Source organism: Brachyistius frenatus, unplaced genomic scaffold (assembly GCF_029030835.1).
Source record: "Brachyistius frenatus isolate BFR_SWC_R1_liver_20210118 unplaced genomic scaffold, ASM2903083v1 Contig_142, whole genome shotgun sequence".
Classification (NCBI taxonomy): domain Eukaryota; kingdom Metazoa; phylum Chordata; class Actinopteri; family Embiotocidae; genus Brachyistius; species Brachyistius frenatus.
Window position 1 is genome coordinate 400032 of NW_027210741.1, and position 23789 is coordinate 423820.

Consider the following 23789-nt stretch of genomic DNA (forward strand, 5'->3'; position numbering starts at 1 on the left):
CCTGTTTGTATTTAATTCAATTCAATTGAATTCAGTTTTCTTTATATAGCTCCAAATCACAACATAAGTCATCTCAGGGCACCAAAAATAAACTAGTATGCGCGTGTTCACTGTAAAGCAATAACATGTCAACCAGTGCAAGTGGTGTGTTTGAATGGTTTTGAACAAAAAATTACTTTATGACAGATAATTGTCCTTCAAAAGATACAACTCTTCAGAACTAATAATGATGCAGTCGTTTACAGTGGGTTTTAATACTGTTATACATTTCTATATAATACTTACTGCATCATGTTTTTTTTATATGTACAATAATACATGAAGCCTTATCCTTCAGTTTTGAACAGAACGACAGGGATATGAATCAACAGACGCTCAGCTCCCTCCTAACCGAAGACCATGTTGGCTGTTTATTCCCTCACAATACTCGATCCCACGAGTCGCCTGTTAAAAGTCGCAATGTTAGTACAATCCTCTGACCTTAACCCTCGTGTTGTCCTCGGGTCAAAATGACCCGCAGCTGTGTTCAACCAAGTCCTATTTTATTTCTATATTTTTATATTTTTTTGGGATCATTGGTCATCATTCTTTAAAGAAACCCTCACAGCCTTCTTGTCACCAATGATCCCAAAAAATATGAAAATAAAATAGAACTTGGTTGAACACAGCTGCGGGTCATTTTGACCCAAGGACAACACAAGGGTTAAATCCAGCAGGCTGGGATACACACTGAGTTCTCCTGAGCAGACAGAGAGACTGAGCTCTCCAGAGCTCAGGAGATTATTTAATTATTTCCCCTCTTCTGTTTGGTGTCATTATTGGCTGTTGGCCTGTTTTCAAGAGGCTGACTGTGGACAAAATGTGTCAGAAGCACATATTTGTCTTTGTGGGTTAAAAAAGAAAGAAAGAGAGACAGCTGACGTTTCACACCCGCAGTCAAGGCAGTGCCCACAGCCAAGGTGGATGAACACATACACTCACTTACACCCACCCACCCACCCACACACACACACACACACACACACACACACACACACACACACACACACACACACACACACACACACACACACACACACACACACACACACACACACACACACACGCAGGCACACACACATAGACACACGTACACACACACACACACACACACACACACACACACACACACACACACACACACACACAACGGTGGAGAAGGAGGGGAAATCCCCATGACCAATCAGGAAGACCTGGAGACACGCAGTCAGTGGGGGACGAAGGGATGGACATGGCAGGAGTGGGGGTGCAGGGTGAAAGTGGCAGAAAGAAAAGAGGTTCATGAGAAAGAGGAGAGGGGGTAAAATGAAGATTGAGAGCAGAGCTGGTGCTGAGGAAGGAGAGAGAAGACGAGTGTTGTAGTCTGATGATAGGGGAGGGTCAAACAAATATGAACTCTCAGGCTTACTGTGAATTGTTGTTTATCAATGATAATGTCTGAGTAATAGTTGTCTTTGTGTGTTATCAAACATATCTAAGAAACTCTGCACTTGGTGGCCTAGAGCTGCAGCAATTAGTCAAACAATTCATTAGTTGATGAACAGAAAGTAAATCTGCAACTATAATCGATTAAGTACAACAAAGAATCCCTCTTCTCTTGTTCCAGCTTCTCATATGTGTATATTTTATGACAATAAACTAACTATCTTTGTATTTTGGACTGTTGCTGTGACAAAACAAGACTTTTGAAGACATCAACTGAGTCTGTGAGAATTCGAGATGGCCGTTTTCTGGCATTTTATGGATGAATTACCAAAAGATCAATTAAGAAAATAACCTGCAGATTAATTGATAATGACAGTAATTATTTGTTGCAGCCCTGGCCTTGACACTATTTAATATGTATGTTAATATAAGAAGGAAAAAATAACAGGAGTCACGTTTATGACCATCTAATTCCATCAAGTCTTCAGTTGCAGCAGCCATCAGGCCAAAGAGCCTTTATAAGTAGTAAAAGATTTCCCCGGCCCCCAGAGGAGGAGAGATTGTCAAGGGAAGAACTGGGGAACCCGCTGGATTTCTTTTAGTATTCATGATTTTTTTCCCCCCATGATTTGATAATGCATATTTGTAGCTGAAGTGAAAATATTGAATTACATAGACATAAGCTATGAACCTGAAAAAGCATCAATAAAATCTAACATCTTTTTATTTTTACAAAGTCCTGTTTTCTGTCAAAATATTAGTCTCTGCTTCCTATTAGCGCTGAAATAAAGGTAAAAGTTCACTTCACCCAGCAACTTAGAGGAAATAATGTGTTTATCTAATTATACCTTACAGACACATTTGCTTCCCTTAATAAATCTAGCTAAACTTAACCTAAACTACATTGTCAAAAGAACATTGATTCTGACTTAAGATACTTTAAATATGTGCATGATAATAACATATATATATATATAATAGCATACAATATAATAGACTTCAAGTATTTCTGCTGTTGTTAAGGTTTGGGACTTTCCAGACTGTCACACTGTTTGTACTTCGGCTATGAAGCTGGACTGAGAGGCAGCAGTTCAGGCTGCCGTTTCACAGATTAACTTCCCTAAATTGGATAAATTAGACAGAAGTAAACTTTGCTCACAGTCCATTTTGAGGATTTAGAAGGGCTGTAGTGCAGGATGAGCCTCAACAGGATCACTCAAACTGTGTGTGTGTGTGTGTGTGTGTGTGTGTGTGTGTGTGTGTGTGTGTGTGTGTGTGTGTGTGTGTGTGTGTGTGTGTGTGTGTGTGTGTGTGAGAGAGAGAAAGAAAGAGAGAGTGTGTGTTTAAATATACAGATTAATGCACATAGGTTTATTGCATCGGTTATTTTGATGTTTTCTCACCCCCTCTTTTTCTTTGTCTCCTTTTTTTATCACTTACTAAGAATTTTAAATATACTTTTATATTCTTTGTTCTGAGTTTCATGCATTAAAATGTGTAATATGCATAAGCCTGATGAAGTATCAAGTTGTATGCAAATAGAATAGAGTCTCAGAGTATCGTTCACTTCTTCCAGTTAAGTTCTTGTGTCCAGGTGCACATCTGGGAATAGAAATTTGTATAAACCCCAACAACACAATGTGAAGCCTAAACAAAACCTCTCATTTATTTCCTATGACCTTTCAGTCTCTTTTGCCTTCCACTACCTTGTTGTCTGTACACTAAAGTGTTGAAAACTTTAAATAGCAGCACTCATCTCTCACTCATAGTGAAAGAATTCCACTCGGACCGGTGGTCGCTCAAGACAAACTAATCAATTCAGAGTAGTGATATACTTGTAGAGCCCTCAAGATGATGGTCCCTTCACATAAGTGTGTGAACTACATTCATCCATTCTTCTTCCTACTCAGAAAGACAACAACCTCTTCAAACTTCAGTGCCATTTAAAATGGATTCTGAACCCTCTTAACAGCCCTTACTCTCAAATTAGTGGGGTCATTTTAGCTGTGAAATAATCTCATCTGGAATTAGAGTGGGTAATGAGGAAGACTTTGTCGCACAGCTTGTCGAGTTTAAATTGTAGAGGCTCCATTGTGTAAATTTACTGGTATGTATTTAAATGTATTGGTTTTATGGTGAACATTGTGAAGTAGCGAGGCTCTGCTCCTTTCTTATGGAGAGAACATCTTTTATGTTCAAACAAGAAGGAGAAGTGATGACTTCAGCTTATTATACCTAGGAAGGCTTTGGAGAGTATAAAAACGTATCGTCTTAGAGAACTCTGAAAATTTCAATATCATATTTATCATCATTTAAGTGTGTTTAGTAAATGATTTAAATAAAACAAACAAAAAAACATGTGCACCAGCAAAAACTTGGTGTTACTGGACATGAGGGACCTAAAAAAAAATGATGAAAGCAAACTGGAATTAAAACTAGGTTTGCAAGTATTTTTTTTAAATTAAAAGTTACATGATCTTTATTTTCTGATTAATTAATTAGTGTTTTAGTGGATTCAAGTGAGGAGGCTCTTCACAATTTGCCAATGCACCTGATGTTTTGGTCAATAGTTGGTTAAAACCTAAAGATATTTAGCGTGTATGATTTAAATCTATTAATTGATAAGCAATGTCAGCTTCTCTCAGCACCACTTAGACTCAGTATCAACAAAAACGGAGAATTTTGAGTTTTTACAAAAATATTTACAGCAAGGCTGCTGTACAGGAATCAAATATTGTAAGGCATTGGTGTTTTGTTTTGTGCAGTGGGTTTTGAAGACTGAATCAGGCCCTGTGAGGGAAAGTATGACAGATGCCACCTTTTAAACAAATTCATTTGTTTTTATGAATTACTTATAAGGCTCCTTGTGGCTCCAGATTAGATCTTAGAGTTTCCTTTACTGCCAGGGCTCCTCGGATCTAAAGTGGCCGGCCTCTTTCTTTAAACTCACCCTCAAGACATACTGTAAATCTCAGATTTTGTTCTTACTGTATGTGTGCTTTGTCTGGATTGTTTATTCTATCCTTGTGTCTTTAACTGTTTGTTTAGTGTAATATTTTGTAACTTTGGTAGAAGTGCCTTACAACATGTGTCAAATAATAACCAAATCTGCTTGTTTGGAGACCAAATAGTGTACCTCTCTATTGGGTCTTCAAGCAAGCAGAATTTGTATAATTTCACTTAAAATAAACTTCCTAAACAGAAATTTGATTTTGTTTTTCAGATTTTTTTGTTGTTGCTGCAACTAAGGTGAGTAAAGATTTGGTTCAAATTTTTTTGTTGTAGTGTGTTTGTCAAATAATTTATAAATTGAATGCAAAACACCCCACTAAATGTCACACGAGTTTAGTCACATGTCATGTCTTCATAGTGTTTTTGTCTGTGTTGAAACATGCTTTTAGACTATCTGAAAACCTTAAAAGTAGATTAGTTAAAAACAAAAAAGAAACCTCAAAGCCTTTGATAAATCAATTTGTTTTCACGTGTGTTCCTGTGTCAGTGTGTGTGCATGAGTGTGTGTGGTGTGTTAGTGTGCCTGACAATGCATCACTGACCCTTGATTGAGGGATAAGTCGCTGCTTGTGCGTCCATCTTAATTTGATGGCCGGAGAGAGGGCTGATTGACCCCGTGACCTTCCTGTGTGGGGCGGTGCTCCTCGGTGTCCGGAGCTCCTGTCAGCGGGTTAATGAGCGACGGCTGCCTGGGGCACTCTGGGCCGTGGCTAAGTGACCGGACCGGATGACCACCCTCTGCTCTGTAGTGCAGGATGAGCCTTACGCCTCTCTACGGCCGCCCCCCTCCACCACCACCACCACACACCCCTTGCCCTTCCTCCCTGTCTCAGAGTGACGCTGGGATTTCAGACTTAAGCTCAGGTTTGTACAGCTGCTACACAAGCTTTCACTGCTCAGCAACGGAAATGTTCACTGCCACTATTTAAAGGCAGCTTGGGAGGCAGCAATGGTCTTAACACAGGAAGACACACATTTTATTTAAGAAAAAACTGGATAGTCAATACTGACATTGAAGCATGTATTTCATAAGAATCATTAAAACATGAATCTAATGCATCGCTAGATCCATCTGTGTTTTTGTACTGCAAAAAGGTTACATTTTGGGGTCCTCTTACTTTAAACCCGTTATTCATCATTTATAAGCAGTATATGAATGCTTTATTGATGGTTTATAACATGATGTATTTGTGTTTATCCACATATTTGTCAACAGTTAGACAGTAACTTCATCACGTTAGGCCTATATTTGTGTATAAACTGTTTATGAATACTCAGTGACACACAAACACACCATTACATTGACTTATAATGTATTTATTAAGTTTATTAACTTATAAACACTGACGAGCGACCCGATGAGTCTTGATGAAAAGATAAACCATCCGGAACCAGGAGCTAACTAGCTTGCTACAGCCTTTATCATTTCTACATCAAAGTAACAACATTTTTCAGTAATTGTGTAACATTCATGACACCAAGCTAACCCTGGCTGAGAGTCAGCATTAGTTAAACACCCAGAGAGGTAAAAAAAAACATTTTGTATTTTTGAAGCAGCGCTGGCCTGCCCTATATGCTGAATATGCAATCGCTTAGGGATCTGTGGATTTTTTTCTTTTTAGTTAAAAAAAAAAAAAAAAAAAAAGTTGCTTGGAGGCATAATGCCAATCAATGGCTCTGACCCAATACAATATGACATATAACATGATGATGCTTCCAAAACTCAAATATGCCTCTGGCACTGCTAAAAGCAAAATTCAGAAAAAAAAAAAAGCATTCTTTAGTCACCGCCACACAACAGGCTTGTTTCTCGGTGCATGTGAAGTCTTGGGCCTCACCACTGGCAGCAAAAGCACAGCTGAAAGCAACCCATCCCAGTGTGGACGATTGTTAAAGTGAACAGGGTAATGAATTTTAAACTGCTATAGTAACAACTCTTAGACATGTGGTTTTAGTGTGTGAGCATGGGTGAGTGGGTGGGCGTGTGTGTGCGGTTAGGATTTGCAGTTGTGTCTGTGTCTATGTATCTGTATGAATATAGGGGATATGTGCATTAATGGGGGTGGGGGCTGGGAGTCAGCCTCTGTGTACGTGTGAGTGTATGTGCTGAGGATAAAGACCTAGCAAACCAGCCTAGCTTAGCTGACAGGTGACAAGGGTTGTTTTGAATGGGGATTTTGTAATACCAACAGTGAGGAAAAAGCCGGGGTACCAAGGGACTTCTGAAAAGAGAGAAAGAGGACTTTTCTTCTCGCAGTGAAGGAAGAGAGAAAGGGCCCTGAAGGCTTCGAGGGACTTAAGGATCCCACTAATCAAACTGCTCCACCGTCTAGCGCACTCATTTTTATTCAAAACGTAGAAATGCTAAATCATTCCAATCGGATTGATCCCTGTGTCAGTGCCTGTGTGGTATTTTCATTCTCTTCTTTCCGCTGCGTCCTCAACTTTGACATATCAGTCAAGCAAGGACAGAGCTGTTACAAAAAGGACTGATCCTGAGGCAGCCTAATGGTTAAGAAGTGGCATTTTAAATGTTGTTTGTAAATTTGCATAAATTAACTTGGCCTCTTGAAACCAACTGCTTAAAAGTGCCTTGTTTTCCAAACGTTATCCTCCCTAATTTGACAGAACAAAAGCCTGCAGCTTCAAACTGGTCAACAGTACATTGGCTGGACTATATACATATAGTTGTCTGCAATGTTTGTCAGACAGTTGGCATATTGTTATATTATGCATGACATTATTAAAGTTCAGATTGTGTATGGGAGTGTGTAACGACACATCATATACACAAAAATGTGCTGGAAGTGATAAGACAAGTAATTTATCTGATTGCACAATACACACACACACACACACACACACACACACACACACACACACACACACACACACACACACACACACACACACTAGTTTGCTGGTCAAAGTTCAAGGTGACTGTGACCTCACATCCCTCTCGTGCGTCCATCCCATTCTCGTGATGCGATATCTTAAGAACGCCTTAAGGGAATTTCTTCAAACTTGGTGAAAACATCCATTTGGTCCCAATGATGAGCTGAGAAGAATTTTGTGGCGGCACTCACATGTTATGGTGTCTCCTACCTGTTTGCTACTAAATATCCTCACAGTGAACCTTACAGACTGACTACCTTTACACCTGCATCTTGTCTTGATTGTTCTGGCTCCACGCTGGCGGCAGCTGTAGCAGAATGCATTGTTTTAAGGTTGTTTTTATGTGTGGTCAAAATCCAAAGAACACTGAAAGAATTCCTTCAAATTTGGTAGAAATGTTTACTTGGACTCAAGGATGAACAGATTAAATTTTGGTGGTCAAAGATCAGAGGTCAAAGTCACTCTGGCCTCACATGCGGCCCTTCCGTCTGTCTCTTCTTATTAATGCGATATGTTTGGTCCGTTATTCAACACCATAACTCACGATTAGAAGGTGAGATTGTGACCATATTTAAATTTGGTCAGATCCTGAATTGGTGACTCTAATCTTGGGTGTCCACCTTGAAACTGTGGTGATTGTATAGAATTTCTGAGCTGTTGGGTTGAAGATGTGTGTGAAGCGTCCATGTTTTTGAATTTGTTGCTTTTTTTGCAGCAACATCCATATTTAAGCATTGTCTAGTGTTAAGCAGCTTTACTGGCCAAGCATGTATACACATTAAGGCTTCCTTCAAAGTCTTCACTACATACAGTATATGAGTCTGGACAGATATGGATGTAAACTGCAGCTTGACTGGTTGGAAGGGGCAGAAGAGGTGGTGGTCCTAGTTGCTTCATTTTACAATTCATATCTTTGCAATGTGTTTATTTTATTGATTTAAGAGTCTTCATTTTCAACTCAGTCTTAGGTTCTGCATTAGTGAAAGTACAAACAGTTTACTCAAAGGTAATTTTGGGTAGTGCTACTCAGATTCTGAAAACAGTTCTATGGCTCTGTAGGAGATTTGTCAGGTATGACTTAATCATGACTGAATTGTCTTGGCTTAGGCTTGAAGATGAGAAATTTTCAATGAAAACACTGAATCGCAAACAAATTACAAATAATATTTTTTACTAACTAAAAGATACTAATGGTTGCATTTTGAGAAAAATACAGCCATGCATCTTTTGCACAAGGGAATTTAAAGGCAGTATATCCAAGCTTCTGTTTTATTTTTATTTACTGTCTCTTGTCAAACCCCGTACTTTATGGGGTGCAGTATTATATTTCTGGAGTATCCCTTTAATGACAGCCATTTATTTTCTAACCCAAGGTCCAATTAGTTTTTACTCAGCATTTTGTACCATATATACATGTAGTTACATTTTAAACCTTCTCATTTAGTAGTATTTAATACTAAACAAACTACTCCATACTAACAGTGTACCTACTTAATTACTCGTAAAAGTGGTAACCTTTTCATTTACAATACTCTCTGCTTCACTGTCATACAGGCATGAACAAATATACCAACAAGTTGTCATAAAACTTTAATAACAGAAATGGTCTTATTTAGGATTTTAGATGGGAGGCGCTGTCTAAAATGCCTGTTTCAAAATCATTACTCATGTATAACAGATGAAAATCTATTGTATTTGACCATGTTTTACATGTTAGCAGATTTTTGAAACACGTAATTGCTTCAAAATCATGTTTTGAAGCATTTCTCCTAAAAATAGAAAGTGGTTACTAGAAAAAATGAACAAACTAGACATTAGGTTTAGGCAGATAGGGAAAGAGAGTCTCTTTTTGTACACCAATACCTAATATTGGTTTTGTGTATTTATCCAAATGATGCACATCATTTCTTACACATTCACACTTACAACATTTTGCACAGTCTAAGCTTCCCTGACTGTGTTCACCTTAGAACTGAGCTAACATCTGAGTTGATTAGTGGTGGGAGTGCACAGATAAATTTAAATGTATTTAAAAGAAAGTGATTTTTAGGGTTAAACACCCCTGCTGTGACCCAGCCTGTCCAACAGAGAACATTTACCCAGGCAAACAGTGGCCTCTCCCTACCCCCACCTCCATCTCCACCTCAACCCCAACACACCCACCACCGTGGCTTGTAGCACCCTAGGAATAAAAAGAAGAGCACTGACTCAACTCTCATCCTCTCCGCCAACGTCCGAGATTAAATCATGAAATCATTTAGTGTTTGTGTGGTCTTCCCTTGGCCATGGGAGAAAGGATGGACCGGGTATAGAGACAGAGAGGAGCTCCAGTTAGTGTGTGGGAACCACATAGGGAGAAATCCCTGGCTGATCCTGGCCAAGATACTTTGTTTTTCTCCCTCCGCTCCCACCCCTTCCCTCCCTGTCTTTCTGTCCATCCATTTTTGGGTTTTCATTTTTATTCATAGGGTGATCGGGGTGGAGGGAAGGGTGTCAAGAAAGCAGGGGGCAGTTTTTGTATGTGTGTGTGTGAGGAGGAAGGGATTGTCAGTCGGCTGATGCCAGTGGATGTAGGTGCAGGCCTCAGACCAGGCCTGCCAACAATAGCCACAGTGTTGTTTGGGTAGTTGCATCCAGGACTCTTGGACATTCTTCCCATGTCAGTATAATCACTACTGGGAGGTAGCTCCATTACGGATTACCATATCATTAATAGTATCCATGACTTTTGTTCAAAGGCTACTTGTGTAATGTTGCCTTGTGGATGACGGCTAATCCGCTGAGCTGCAGCTGTAGGAAAGAAGAGGGGTAGATCCCACCATCAGTGTCTCTCTCTCTCTCTCTCTCTCTCTCTCTCTCTCTCTCTCTCTCTCTCTCTCTCTCTCTCTCTCTCTCTCTCTCTCTCTCTCACTCTCTCTCACACACACACACACACACACACACACACACACACACACACACACACACACACACACACACACACACACACACACACACACACACACACACACACACACACACACACACATATAGACATGCAAACACATATAGAGGCATCTCCCTGTCCCGGCCCACGGGGATCAGGCCACTGAAAGACAGATACAAACAACAGTCAAATACAAAGTTCCCCCAATAGCGAAAAAGAAACATCTATTCTACACGTCCCAACTGATCCCCTCCCTAAAGCCAAAGACCAGCCCCTGCCAGCACCACCTACCCCTCCTCCCCTCTCCCCCCTCCTCCCCTCTCCTCCCCTGTCCCTAAGTTGGCTGTCGTCCTCCCATTAAAGCCCTACGCTCTTTAGCGCAGCCCTCCTCTCAGATGGTGGGCCAGATTAGGAGGGGAACAATAACAGTTTTCAATGTAAAATGTGCATCTTGTTAGTCCTTTTCTCTCCTCTCCTATCTCAGGATGGGGAGAGAAAAGGAAAAGCGTAAGCGGCCATTCAGAAAGTTATCTGTGGGTGTCTTCTCCCCACAAACGTGGGTTTGTTCTGTTGCTGTTTTAATCCTCCTGTTTCTCTCCCTGCCGCTGGATTTCGGTTTTTCTCAGCCAGTGTTTCCACAGACATTGCAGCTCAGCGCTCAGATATAACGTTTCAAGCAAATGTAGCTTTGTGCGTTTCTTGGCCAACGCTGCTTTTAGAAAAGCTTATGTATTCTCTACACATAAGTTAAACGCTTTGACTTTGTTTTTACTTTAGAATATGTTTAGACAAAAGACAAAACGGTTTGTAAAACAAAAATCCATTTCAGCATAATATATATTTATAATCAATTCTTTGTCCCTCCTATGAACTTCTTTTAATTCCCTTTCAAAGTAAATGATTAACTGTGTGTACTACACAATTAAATCACCCACATGAATTATAATCAGATCATATTAAGTGACATTAAAAAGTAAATTTTACTTACGTCAGCGTCTCATACTAAACAAGCTCAAATTGTTATCAAGAGAGGGAGTTTGGTTGTGCTTTGAATGGATCCCACTCTGCCTTGGGAAGCCTGACAGTCACGTTTGATGTTGGCAGGGAGAGCTGCCAAGTCTGGCAGCAGACACCTCTGAATGATGCACTCTCAAGCCCTTGTTTGTTTTCCTAATCGGTATTAATGTTGAGCATAAAAAAGAAAACAGTCCTTTGTGTGATGTTGGTTACACACTGGTGGTGGGAGTTCAGAGGAGGACGCAGGACTAACTAACTCAAAGATTACTTGATAATTTTTCTCTGAGCTTTCAAGGTCTCAGCAATTTGATTGTAAAATTTTTATATTTCAAGACATCACTTGGAATAAACAACCCGATTATTGCTTCTAAAACTGTTAATGAATTCTGATTTAGGACTTCAAAATCCAGTGAATGGTTTAATGTATGAGATCAACCTGAATTTGTGTTGATCTTTTAAATTAAATGTTATAACTCAAGTGTAACAGATGCAGACACATTGTTGCGGAAGCTTTAACTTGATAAACTGCAAGAAAACACTTTTTAACTCACTGTTTTCCTGGTGATCGTGCCATGCTTCAGCTAAGAATAGAAAAAATACTTAAAAACTGTTTTCATCATTAACTCAATTTTGAATCATAAGGTCACAGTTCAGGACACTCAGTGTCATCAGTTTGAGTTTGGATGTGGCTTGTTGTAACTCTTCCTTACCCAGGCAGCTCAGTTTGTCTCACTGTATGAGTAACATTTTTGAACCGACTGCTTCATATGGTTGTTGTTCTATAGTCTGTGTGTGTTGTGCTGCATCATGTTCTTGGTGTTGGACATGGGTGCCCTGCTGTGAAGGTCACAATGAGGTCAGTGGGGTTATGACTGCTTCACCCACTACCAAAATTACTTCTGAGATTTAACAAATCAAACTGCTGTCGGCCGTGTAAAACCTAAGATTCTTCAAAATTACGATGCTGTTTTCTTACTTTGAAAATTGCTATCATTGTGCCTCAGTTCTCGCTTCAGTCTGTGAATGTCTTTCTGTAGGATAAAGCTCTGATTAATCTAAAGCTACCTCCCCCTCAAAAAGCTCTTTCAGTTTGCCCACACTAAAACGTTCACACGAGAAAATGTATCTGCTGGATCTCATTCAGTTTGAGCGCATGCACTCACTTGAGATGAAGTCTTCGACGTTCACTGGCTGCCAATCTCATCTCTGCTTTATATCTTTCTCTTGATTGGTTACTCAGATCGTGACCTCAGAGGGTGACCTGAGCCCCGGGGTCCCTCCTCGCTGGCCCTGTGCTGGCCCCTGGGAGCAGCTAAATACAGAGGAGCGTCCGTCATCTTGCCGGACAAAAGGGTGAACATACCATGCTCGCCCCTCATGAGTCCAGCCAAGCGCACAGGGAGCACATTAGGACCTCTGGATTTTATTTACCCTTTCTTTTTGGCCAAGCAAAGAGTCGACTGGGGCGTCAAGTTTGTCAGGTGCCTCAGCTGTAGCCGTCTGACCACATCACACGCACATATATAGCCTTTCAGATGCCCAAAGAGCCTCATGTTGCATTCTCCTGATTCAAGTTGTCGGTTTCCATATTCTCCACACGCCACTGAAGCGTTATGTTTGAGAAAGATTCCTGGCAGGAACGAACTAGCCCTGTTTACAACTTAAAGGCTTTCTTAAAGAAACCTTCACACGTGAATGAAGGCTCACAGGCACGAGTGTGATTGAAGCTGAAAGGACGGCTGCCTTCATTCAATCCCAAGATGGGAATTCCAGTAATACTGAAGATGCTGAACTATACTTGCACAGAGACCCATTAAGTGTGCTCGGAAATAAAACGTGACATCTTCATGACGTCTTTATGACCAGGAGTGTATGCAATCATTTAAAGGGCTCATTTATCCATTATACCCAGGCATCTCACTAACCTGAAGTGGTGATAGGAGATAAAATCACTGCTACTTTTACCCAAGTAAAAGTAAAAATACTATAATGTAAAAATATGCCATTGCAAGCCAAAGACCTTGTTTTTTTTACAAAATGAAAATAATACCTGTGTAATGCAAAATATGCTTTAGATAGCTATTTTCAGAGTGTTATATTAATGAATGCATTTTATTATTTTGAGCACATTATCGTGTATCGTTATACTTTTAGCATGATTGCATTGTTACAACACCGTTAGGTGGGTTAACCTATAATAATTCCCTATAATTTATCAATTAATAATATAATTTTATCAAAAATATGAATTTATGAAGAAACTAGTGACTGTAGCTGTCAAATAAATATAGTGGAATAAAAATCAATATATTTTTCTCTTTCAAATTTGATCTTGAAGTGTAAAGTAACATAAAATGTATCTTAACACTGTACTTCAAGTACCAGCTATGTATTTAGTTATTTTCAACCACTGGGGATTTCTGCCTCTGTAACGATACAATGGAAGTGGATGAAACCTTGAAATAAGTACATTTTGAAAAATTATTAGCAAACAACTGTTTTTCAGTGAGATTGTCTGTTACTGTAATATACAAATATAATTTCCATAGTGACTATTTCTTTGGGAGAGAGTAGTTTGAATGAAAACATAGATGTTATGACTTTAAATCAGGGTTAGATACTCGACTAAAACCAGTTTTTGCTGAGTCCACTAGATTAATTTAATTTCAAGGATTAGGAGTTCTTAGTAAACAACGAGAAATGTATGGTTGGCTTGTATGACTATGCATAAATATTAAAAGATGGGGAGTGGGCAGTCTTCTAAAAATATATCTCTGCTTTTTGTTTTTGTTTTTGCCAGTGCTGTTTTGTTTTGTGTTCTTACATTTATGGAAATCTTTAAGTCACATGCCGGATCTTTTGTAGTGGAAACTGAAAGCCATAATAAATAGTAAAGTTGTCTGAAATGTTGTCTGAGTAAAAACAACATTATTCAATTTAGCTCAATTTAGAAATCGCTGAGGACAAACTGGCACCAGCATTGAGTAAAGAAATAAATAAAATCAGATTGTTGATATCAAATGAAAAGCAAACTTTATTTATGTCCTTAAATATTATGTAGTGCAGACTTAGGTGAATATCTTTATTAATGTTTCTTAAAATATTCTGTCAAATATGAATAATTTATTGATGTTGTTAAACATAATGCCACTAATCTTTAACAAAAAGGCCTTAAATTATAGATTATGCCACTCAATTGGAAACGTCTTGTGAAATTACTCACATGGTGATATATTTGCTTCATCTTTTACACATAACTCCCTTTATAGACACACACAGGAACTGCAATGTGTGGAGCTCTTTGTCCAACTACCATGCAAAATTACCTGATTTATCTCGAGCACTTTCCGATGTCACACCGTCTGTGCTTGTGACAAAAGTGTCCCTTGTTGTGGCACACCAGATAACCAAACCCACCCTCATGAAACACACAGCGCCGATCTAAATCGCGCTCTCTCAACCTTTTGTCCCCCAAAAACAAAGAACTGCACTTTCTCCTGGCAAATGACGCCTTAATTGTGCAAGTTAACAAGCTCGCTTTTTTTTCCCATGAATAACAAAGAGTTTCATCCAAGTTTGTTTCTTTTTGTTTGTTGTGTTTTTGTTTCTTTAACTCTGAGCTCTTTTCTATAGTGTGTTGTTGCACGCTTGTTGGGCTGTTCCCATGCTGCTCCATATTTCTCAGATTGCCTGTGGTCCCCGTGACTGTGCTGTACACGAGAAAAACTTAACGAAACAACAGAGAGACAAAGAGCGAGAAAAGCGAGGGCGTGACCAAAATGATGGTCCACAGTGGGATATTTTGTACAGTATTCATTATGTTTCCATTTATTTTGCAGATGTCTTTGACCCTTCTATGCTCGCCCTCCTCGAAAACACTGCCTCTTTTATCACTATTCATTTTTGGCTCAAATATCTTAGCTCTAAATGGTGGTAATGCTGAATAGAACATCTCCATGGATTTGCATAATCTGATGCCATTGCTAGTGAGCACATTGAGGGTTGTGCCAAGTGCAAAAAGGTGAAGCCCTCATCTCTTGGCAGGGGGCAGAGACGGCTCTGAAAAATCCTCCTACAGCAACTCCGTAGTCAGATTTTATTGCTGATGTGTTCGGCCCAATGACATTTTTCCAGCCTGTGTGAACAAACTACACAAAGTTTTTCTCAACAGTTACGGTATTTATTTATTTTGTGAATTACATTTTAGAAAAATCTACCTTTCTCTGAAAAACACACATCATCAGAAGAAATATTGTCACTTGTTACACTCCGCGTCAGCTCAGTGTTCTGCTCTCACTAGAATCACTCCCAGACAATCAAAAGGCATTGATAAGTGTTGTTTTTTCCTGAACAGACTCCATTCATGTCTGCTCTCGTCTTACAGTGCCCGTCATTCTTCAGACATCGCTGGTGCCAAGGCAGTAGGATGGCCGCCTCTCTCTGATGGGAAACTGTTGCTCATGTGCCGGGTTGGCTGCCAAGTTTTGGCATTATTGGTGAGGGAAAGGGGGGAGGAGGAAGGGAGGGAGGGGTTTGGGGGTTGTACAGAAAGGGGGCCCTTTAAACCCTGTGAGATAGTGCTATCTGTTGTGGGAATGATCTTCATCCCTTTTCTTAGACTTAGACTCCCTCTCTCTTACTCTTTCTGTTTCTTTCCCTCTCTTAGTCTGTCTCTCCATCCCTCCCCTCCCTGTCTTTTCATGCTGTAGCTCAGACAACCATCCTGAGGTGAGCTGGTGGAGATCCGATGGCACTGGAACTATTTGATTACCAACCAGCACTGACTGTTGGATTTCTCAGCTTGTGTACTTCTTTGGCTTCGCTCCCATAGCAAGACTGTAACTCTCACCCTCACCCTCACCATCACACACACACACACACACACACATGCACAGAGGTTTAAGCAGCTATCTTTGTTAGAACATTGCATTGACTTCCATTCATTTTACACAGCCTAATCCAAAGCAGAACCTCAGACTGACATTTTGCTTCATCAGGAAAAGGCTTTGTTCCTCATGAAGACTACTGGTCCCCACAAGGTCGGTGTTTAGACAGGAAAATGTCCCAAAGAGGTAGCAAAAATGCGTATCCACACACACACAGCAGAGGAGGCATTCTACAAACTACACTAGGAGATTTGCTGTTGTACTCAGAGAAGTTTAGCTGACTTTAGTACATAGGGTGCAAAGATCAAACAGCAGCTTTCAGATACTTAAAGGATAAATCAGCAACTAGGATATAACATGTTTCCAACCTTTTTGGCTTGTGACCGCTTCGGGAAATTGTTCCACATTTTAGGAAATGCACACTTCGTGGCAGAGGGTTAGATGAGAAGATTGTCCCACTTTCATATATATACAGTAAATATGATGGTTCAGCCAGCAGCTTAGTTTAGTCAGGAATGGAAACATGCAGCTTCTTTAGAATATAGTGACCTCGAATTGCACATCTCCTGGTGTGGATATTTTCTTTCTAAGAGTTTTATTTGAAAGATTTGTAGACACCTGAAAAGGGGAAAGTGTAAAGAATTTATCTAAAAAAAAAAAAAAGACACATCTTTCTTTTGTATCATTTTGATCATAACATTTATCAATTAACTTTATAAGTGCAGTAAACACAAGAAGCTGAAGACAATATTTGTTGGGAGCACCCGCTGCCTCTAAAACAGCACGTTTTCCTACAGACACAAATGCTGCAAGTTTAGTTGTTCCAAACATCTTGGAGGATTTCTAAAAATGTCTTCTGTCTCTTCATGTAATCCCAAAATGACTCCATGATGTTGAGATCAGGACTTTGTGGCAACTGTGGCATCTGTTGCATCTGTTGTTCTTCTAATGGTGAAGATGGCTCTTTATGACTTTGGCTGTATGTTTGGGGTCCTTGTTCTGCAGAATAAATGTCTTACTGATCAGACGCCTCTCCTATGATAGTGCATGTTGGACAAGAATCTAAACACCGAAAGTGACTAAAACTTTTGTACAGTGCTGCATGCACTCATAGGCACACGTGTACCCACGTGTGTTTGTGTCACAGTCTGAGCAAAATCTACACCAGAAAAAACTGTGAAAAACAAAAGATAGAAAACAAACACATCATTATTTAGCCATGATAGTCTTGACAAAGTGGTGATAAAACCAAACAGAATGTACAGAAAGCATAAAAGCATTAACAAAATGATATAAAAACCAAAAGAAATAGTGGATTAATTCTCTTTTCAGTGCTTAAAGAAGTTTAGCTACTTAAAATAAAAACAAAAACTTCAGTTGCAAAACCAAAGTGTGTAGAGTATCTGTCTCAGTACTTCTGATGTATCAGGCAAAAATCACATCACAATAAATTGCATAGAAAAATAGTTTGTTGGTGAATTAAAAGGCTTTTTTTTGTTATTTGCTTGCTGTAGGATCGGTGTTGCTGGTTTTGGTTTATTGACGAACAGTTATAACTTTTTCAGAGATGAAACAGTAAAGTTCTGGACTTTGTCTCATCATTGTCCGTCGTCCCACACTATGATTAAACCTTTTTGTTTCTTATAAACTTTTTCTATCTTATAGACTTGCTTGACTTGGTACTCATCAAAGTTAAAGTCCAACTGTGTTTTTCTTTGACATTTCACTGATGTATAATTTTTTTGAAAGAGCGGATTGTTAATGCTCAGCATGTGATATTAATGCGAAAGATAAACATTCTCCAACTGAAGCTTTACCACTGCAGCTCATTTTACATGACAATAAAAGATTCAGAGTCTGTTTTTATTCCTGCTCAATTTATTATTATTCATGTGATGTGCTGCAGCTAAATCTTTCTCATCTGGTTGAACATGAGTCTTTTTTTCCTGTTTAGAGTCAGGATTTAAACCAATATTGAGGCTCTAAGGATCCAAGTATTCCTTCAAAAGCCTTTTCTCTTTTATCGTATTGTCACTTTTCCATCTGCATGGACACTGTCTTTCATTTCATTCATTTGCTCTCTGTTGTTGCTTGTCTTTTTGGTCAGGGGCTGGTTAATGTGGGTTTATCCAGCCATCCAGGCGATTAATGTGAGCTTATCCATCCATCCGTCCTCCACCCATCCCCAGTGAAACGATTGTTGCATCCATCCTGTCTTATCAACATACATTTGAGGACACCCACACACCTCGAACTGTATTAACCCACGTACGGAGGCCTAAATTGACACAGGAGAGGGATATGTGTGATGATTTCAGTTTTGCTTCTAAAGGAAAACTGAGGGAAAGTGTTTTCTTGTTCTCCTCTCTTTGAGAAACTTTGATTTCATGGTGTTGATTATTTTTCTTTGCAGTCACTCAAGGATGAAGCACAAGGACTCTGAGATTGTTCCCCTTTCAGATGCATTACAATTGGGCTCCTTGGTTTATAAAACAACATGGAATTCCTCCCTCACACTCCCATCTTTTTTTTAACCTCTCTTTCTCTCTCTCTTTTTTTTTTTTTTACAATTCAGCATACTTAAAGAAACACAGAAGGGGGCTGGAAGCAGTTTATTGCATTTATTGAGACCCTGTGGTCTTGTAGACTGGTCACAAGCTTGCCAAAAACAAATCTCTTTTGATCAGTCATTTCTTATTCTGTTGCAGGCAAAGAGTCCATTTCTACTGGTAAGTGATCCCAACATGACTGTACTTCACCAAGTAAGAGAAAAGTCTGAAAGTGAAATGTTTTCATGTAAATCTAAAAGATGTCTTTTCAAATTGTTGATGCAATATTGCTCTGTGTTTAATGAAGAAACAACAAATTTTGAATGCAAATAAGATAATAACTTTTAACCAGGCTGGCTTTTCTTCTGTACCTAGCATCCCTCTTTAATCCTGATGAATAGTGAGCCTCATTTGCCTAAATATATGGAAATAAATTAACTTGGCTAAAGTTCAGAGGTGACAACTTTTCCCATTTTTTTAAAAATCATCTGCAGCCCTCTGACAACCTTAAATGTGACTCAGAACACAAAAGTAACACATCACAGTCACTTGTTTTGGCTTCTTTATCAAACTTTGCAGATGAAGAAAACTTGTATTGCCTTATAACAACAGATTTGAATTTGAAGGAGGGGGGAGTGCCTGGTGAATCATTGGTTTTAGTTAATTGTAGGTTTGGTTAAGTCAGGAGTGGTTGGCCCAGTGGGAATCAGGCTCATGTCTGCCCCCTGTAAACTGCTGTCACCACTTTTACCCACAGTTCAGCCATTAAACAGCCTTTTTGCGGATAGACAGAACATTTTTATTCCTTGTTAATAACATTTTAGTTTTTATGGCACATAAACTAAACCCTTTTCATTCTTTATTTAACAACTTCGGAGCCCTGTCTCCGTTGTAAAAATGATTCATCAAAAATTACTCCAGTCGGACTTCACCTTTGTTAGATTATGTTATCAAAAGATATGTAAATTCTTGTATATTTAGTAGCTTTTGTTACTGATATTTCTATTCCCAAGTAATGTAGGTCAAAATAAGGAATCACTTTAGATTGACATTTTTCTTTTCTTTCTTTTGTAAACATAGTTTCATATGTTATTTTGTGAATGTGTGTGTATGTGTGTATTTGTTTGTTTCCTCTCCAGGCAAGGATTCTGTGGCTTTATAATTTTGTTGATTTGCAGTTAGGCCTTTAAAATGTAACTTTGCCACCTAAAAAAAAAGAGTGTAAATGATGACAAAAACAAGTTGAATTTTTGTCAGAAATATTTGTATTTATTAACAAACTGTACATGATCAAACTATATAAATAAAAAATAACAACAAAACAAGGCAAAGCTATTTACATGGCGTGTTGCGCACTGTGCAAACTGAACGTGTTTGCGTGCGTGTGACCGATAAAGTTGAAATAATGGTGATCGAGTCCCTGCACCGGCGACAAGTATCCACCGTGCTGCTGTGTGTGCGCAGAGAGCGGCACTGTTGGGTACGAGATGCCCGGGCTGCGGGCCGAACTGTGCCAGGAGAAGTGTCCTGGTGGACTCTGCTGGTACATGGAGTCAGTGGGACTGTGACTTTGGTGCTCAGGGGAGGAGTGCAGCTGGCTGAGGAAGTCAGACGGTTCTGGAATCGTGCCGACTGAGCCGAAAACAGGCTCCGTGACCACACGGGACTTTGACTGTAAAAAGGCGAGGATCCGTGCGTACTTGATGTCTTTGGTTTCAGCTCTGTCCTCTGTGGTCAGGTAGTGCACTAGGTTCTTCATGCACTCGTGGTATCCATAGTGGAAGTAGTTTGCAAATTCAGCGAGCAGTTCACCTGAAATAATCCAAAGTAAACGGCGATTACAATCCTGCGTTATGACATGATAAACACGTCCGTCACTATGGTTTCTGACTCCGGTGCGTAAAACTGGTCTTGCAAGAAAATGTAGAAATTAAAGTAGTTTGGAATTTAATTTTAAACAATCAGCACGTAGGGAATCTTTAACTTTCCTCACAGGAGGACACTGGTGATGTGATGCGTAAAATATAAAAGTTATATTTTCACTGACCTTTTTCTCTCCCACGGGGGAAATCCGCTGAGTGGAGCGCGCGCAGGTACTGAACAGTCATCTCAAGGATTTCAGCTTTTTCCAGTTTACCAGAGTTCTACCAAAATACAAATTTAAAAACCCATCATTATAAAATGTTTGGCTGGAAAAATATAGCAAGATCATCTGACAAATGTTGAATAGTTTTTGTCTTGATAAATGTCAATATTGTGTAATAAATTAATCTAACAGAAAGTATATTTTATGTTTTACAATACCTGTTTTGCCAAAGCCATTGGTACGGTTTTTCCAAGTTCGTTTAGGCAGCGATTAATGCGGTCTCGTCTTCTTTTCTCAATGACTTTGTGGGAGATAGGAGTTCTCTGTAGAAACAGGAAGAGGCACAACATTAGCACAGGGAATCGTTGTAGTATGTCTCGATTACAGTTATTGTATCGGTCAAAAATAAACGTCAGTGAAATGAAATCCCATGCTATGAAGCAAATAAATAACGTGGATAAGTTATTGATGAGATCTAAAACTCCGGGCGAGTTTTACGCGCCGCGCGCTGAGTTGGGTCCAGAGCGCGCAGCAGACACCTGCGCTCCAGACAGTTTTTATAACTCTGAGGTGCCGTTGTAGATAGTTAACGTAACATTTAGAAGATTTAACACGTTGTAAACGTTTGTAATGGAAGTTTTTACATTACTGTTTCAAAATATTGCGCAAGTAGCAAATGGGCTGTTTTATGTCAATAGTGCGCCGTATTGTCCTATAACGCGTGCCACACGCTGGTGCACAACAGGTTTTTATCCCACCAGCGTGAAAATTACTCCAAGTAGTAGTTCAACAATATTAGTTGTAAATAAAGAAGAACAAAATTCCAAAAGGTAGTTCAAAAGTCTGAGAAGTGCCACGTTGCCAAAAGATTTCAGTCCTCAACATGCAGAGCGCACATGGAGCGCATACCTTCCTGTCTTTCATTTTAGATGCCATCGATGAATTCCTGACAAAACTTCTTAAAAATTAGTTCAACTGGAAGTTGGAGAGATGTGTTGGTCTGGAAGGAGATGATGCAGACTGAGGTTTGAGGGGAAAGATGGCCCTTATAAAGGGACTCTGGCATTCATGGTGTAAATTATTCCATGGGATTAGAGCCATGTATTGGGTAAATGTGTGCATTTAGGATCAGTTAAAGAAATAGTAAAAAAAAATCTAAAGCCATGGGCTAGCAGGGGGGCAAACCTGCTTTGTTAATCCACGTGGCTGTTCAAAAGACACGTGATTGCTTTCGGAATATTATTTGCATAGTAACAACCCAGGCGGGAAATAAGAACTGAGCGTTGGGATCGCCTGATCCGGCGGGGCGCACTGTGCGCACTGAAAACAAAGCCGGCGAAAAAAGAAACCCTTTTTCTTCCAACTCGCGTTTCTCACACGATCGCCTGTTTACAAATCCCAGCAAGCGATCTTAACTCTCATCCAAGCCCGGTCCGAGTTTTAAGGCCTGTCCAGTGTCATTAGAGTAATTAAGTAAGCCTTTAATAGGCTGTTCCGCCAAGTTCAGGGGAGATCTTTTGGAGACGGAGTCCCCCCGTTTGTTCTCGGCGTTTCTCACACGACTTGGTGACACGTCCATCTTTTATGAGAGATGGCAAGCTTTTTGTTTACATTCTTTATTTTGTTGGACTCCTCGGCAGGTGTGTGATTAGCCCTGGCACACGAGCGTCGTCTGCGTCAAGGCCAGCGTCTCCAGCAGCCTCTGGCACACGAGGGTTACCCACCACTGGAGACTCTTTGGAGAGGCTCAATTTGTATCCTATTATCCTATAAGAAAATGTCTATTCACTCGAATGAATAGTTTCATTGGCCTAAATTTTAATAATGCTGTGAAAGAAAGGGAGAAATAAAGAAGAATGCAGCTGGTGTGAACGCGCATTATTCCCCGTCACCTGCAAGATGGGTAGCCTGGAGACCCCTATTCATTTGCCTAATTTCGGTCAACTTAACAAACTTTGGGAGAAATTATACTGCCATTGTTATGAAGGGTGAAGCTTTCTGATCGAATTAACAGCATGTTTTGATCCGGTAAATGTCATTAGAAAGAAAGAAACAATCGCGTTTAAAGGGGCCTGGGTAATGCGCCAAGTGGAGACGCCAAAGCGCAAACAGCACAAAGGGTGCTAGTAAATGCCACAGGGGACTTTTGTACCCTCACATTGCTCAAGTTTTTCCCCCCAAACAAAGGGCATTATTTTATACTTGAATACATTTCGTACAACAATTGGCTGTTTTCTTCAAACATATTTTCACAGCAAGGTTAACAACAGGTTTATTGTGTGCGCTCCTTCTCACAGATTCAAACTGCTCTCATGCGCCACAACACTTTGCTCCATTTCTTTTTTCTCCACTGAGAACGTTTTAATCTCAAAACTTTCGCCGTGCTTGGATATATTTGATCCTGTGAGCGATGTCGACGAATTAAAAGCAGCGGAGATTGAGAAAGAAAAGCTCACAAGACATCTGAAGCTTTTGGAGAGTTTGTTTGAGCACCATGGAGAGAAAAGCGCGAGTGAGTGGGACGGGGGCATAAAATCCAATTACTTGACTGTGGAGTTTTTAACACTTTTTATGTGTTTGTCCTTTGAAATATTGAGGGACTTGTTTCTTTAGTTTTTTAACTGAATTAAATACTGGAAGTCTTTGCTGACAGACTTCGTAACGCCAAACGTTGCGTCAATGAAGCCAACTCATAAGTCAGGATATCAGTTATTGTACTCCTCTGATATAAAAATTATGTTCCATGCTCAAATAATTGTTTGTAAATGGTCTGATAACCATCTTATTCAACGATTTAGCATCTAATGTAAATATATTTTTAGTATCTTTTGAGCAAAAAGTCTTATAAATGTCTGCGTTTGCGCTTTTTACCACACAATTTGCAACCTCTAACATTATTGCAAAGCCTTAAGGACTGTTTATCGTTTGTGACAGCAGCTTTAGGAGCAAAATTA

The 23789-nt window shown here is 39.6% G+C and overlaps 1 protein-coding gene across 1 annotated transcript; it reads right to left on the reverse strand.

The window, feature by feature from the left end:
• Nucleotides 1-20011: 20011 nt before the first annotated feature.
• Nucleotides 20012-21832, reverse strand: helt (helt bHLH transcription factor). The gene is made up of 4 exons (XM_069715396.1): nucleotides 21745-21832; nucleotides 21054-21158; nucleotides 20797-20893; nucleotides 20012-20561 (listed from the first exon to the last, which is right to left on the reverse strand). Exons 1-4 carry the CDS (start codon nucleotides 21769-21771, stop codon nucleotides 20086-20088), a joined length of 705 nt encoding a protein of 234 aa, XP_069571497.1. The 5' UTR covers nucleotides 21772-21832; the 3' UTR covers nucleotides 20012-20085.
• Between the last annotated feature and the right edge of the window lie 1957 nt (nucleotides 21833-23789).

Bases quoted from the DNA above. Each gene is read 5' to 3' on its own strand.
- helt (XM_069715396.1), bottom strand. From the start codon at position 21,771: ATGGCATCTAAAATGAAAGACAGGAAG. The intron at 20,894-21,053 runs GTATTGTAAAAC...GTATTTTGGTAG, and splicing joins CAATGGCTTTGGCAAAACAG to AACTCTGGTAAACTGGAAAA. The intron at 20,562-20,796 runs GTCAGTGAAAAT...GGATTATTTCAG, and splicing joins CCCCCGTGGGAGAGAAAAAG to GTGAACTGCTCGCTGAATTT.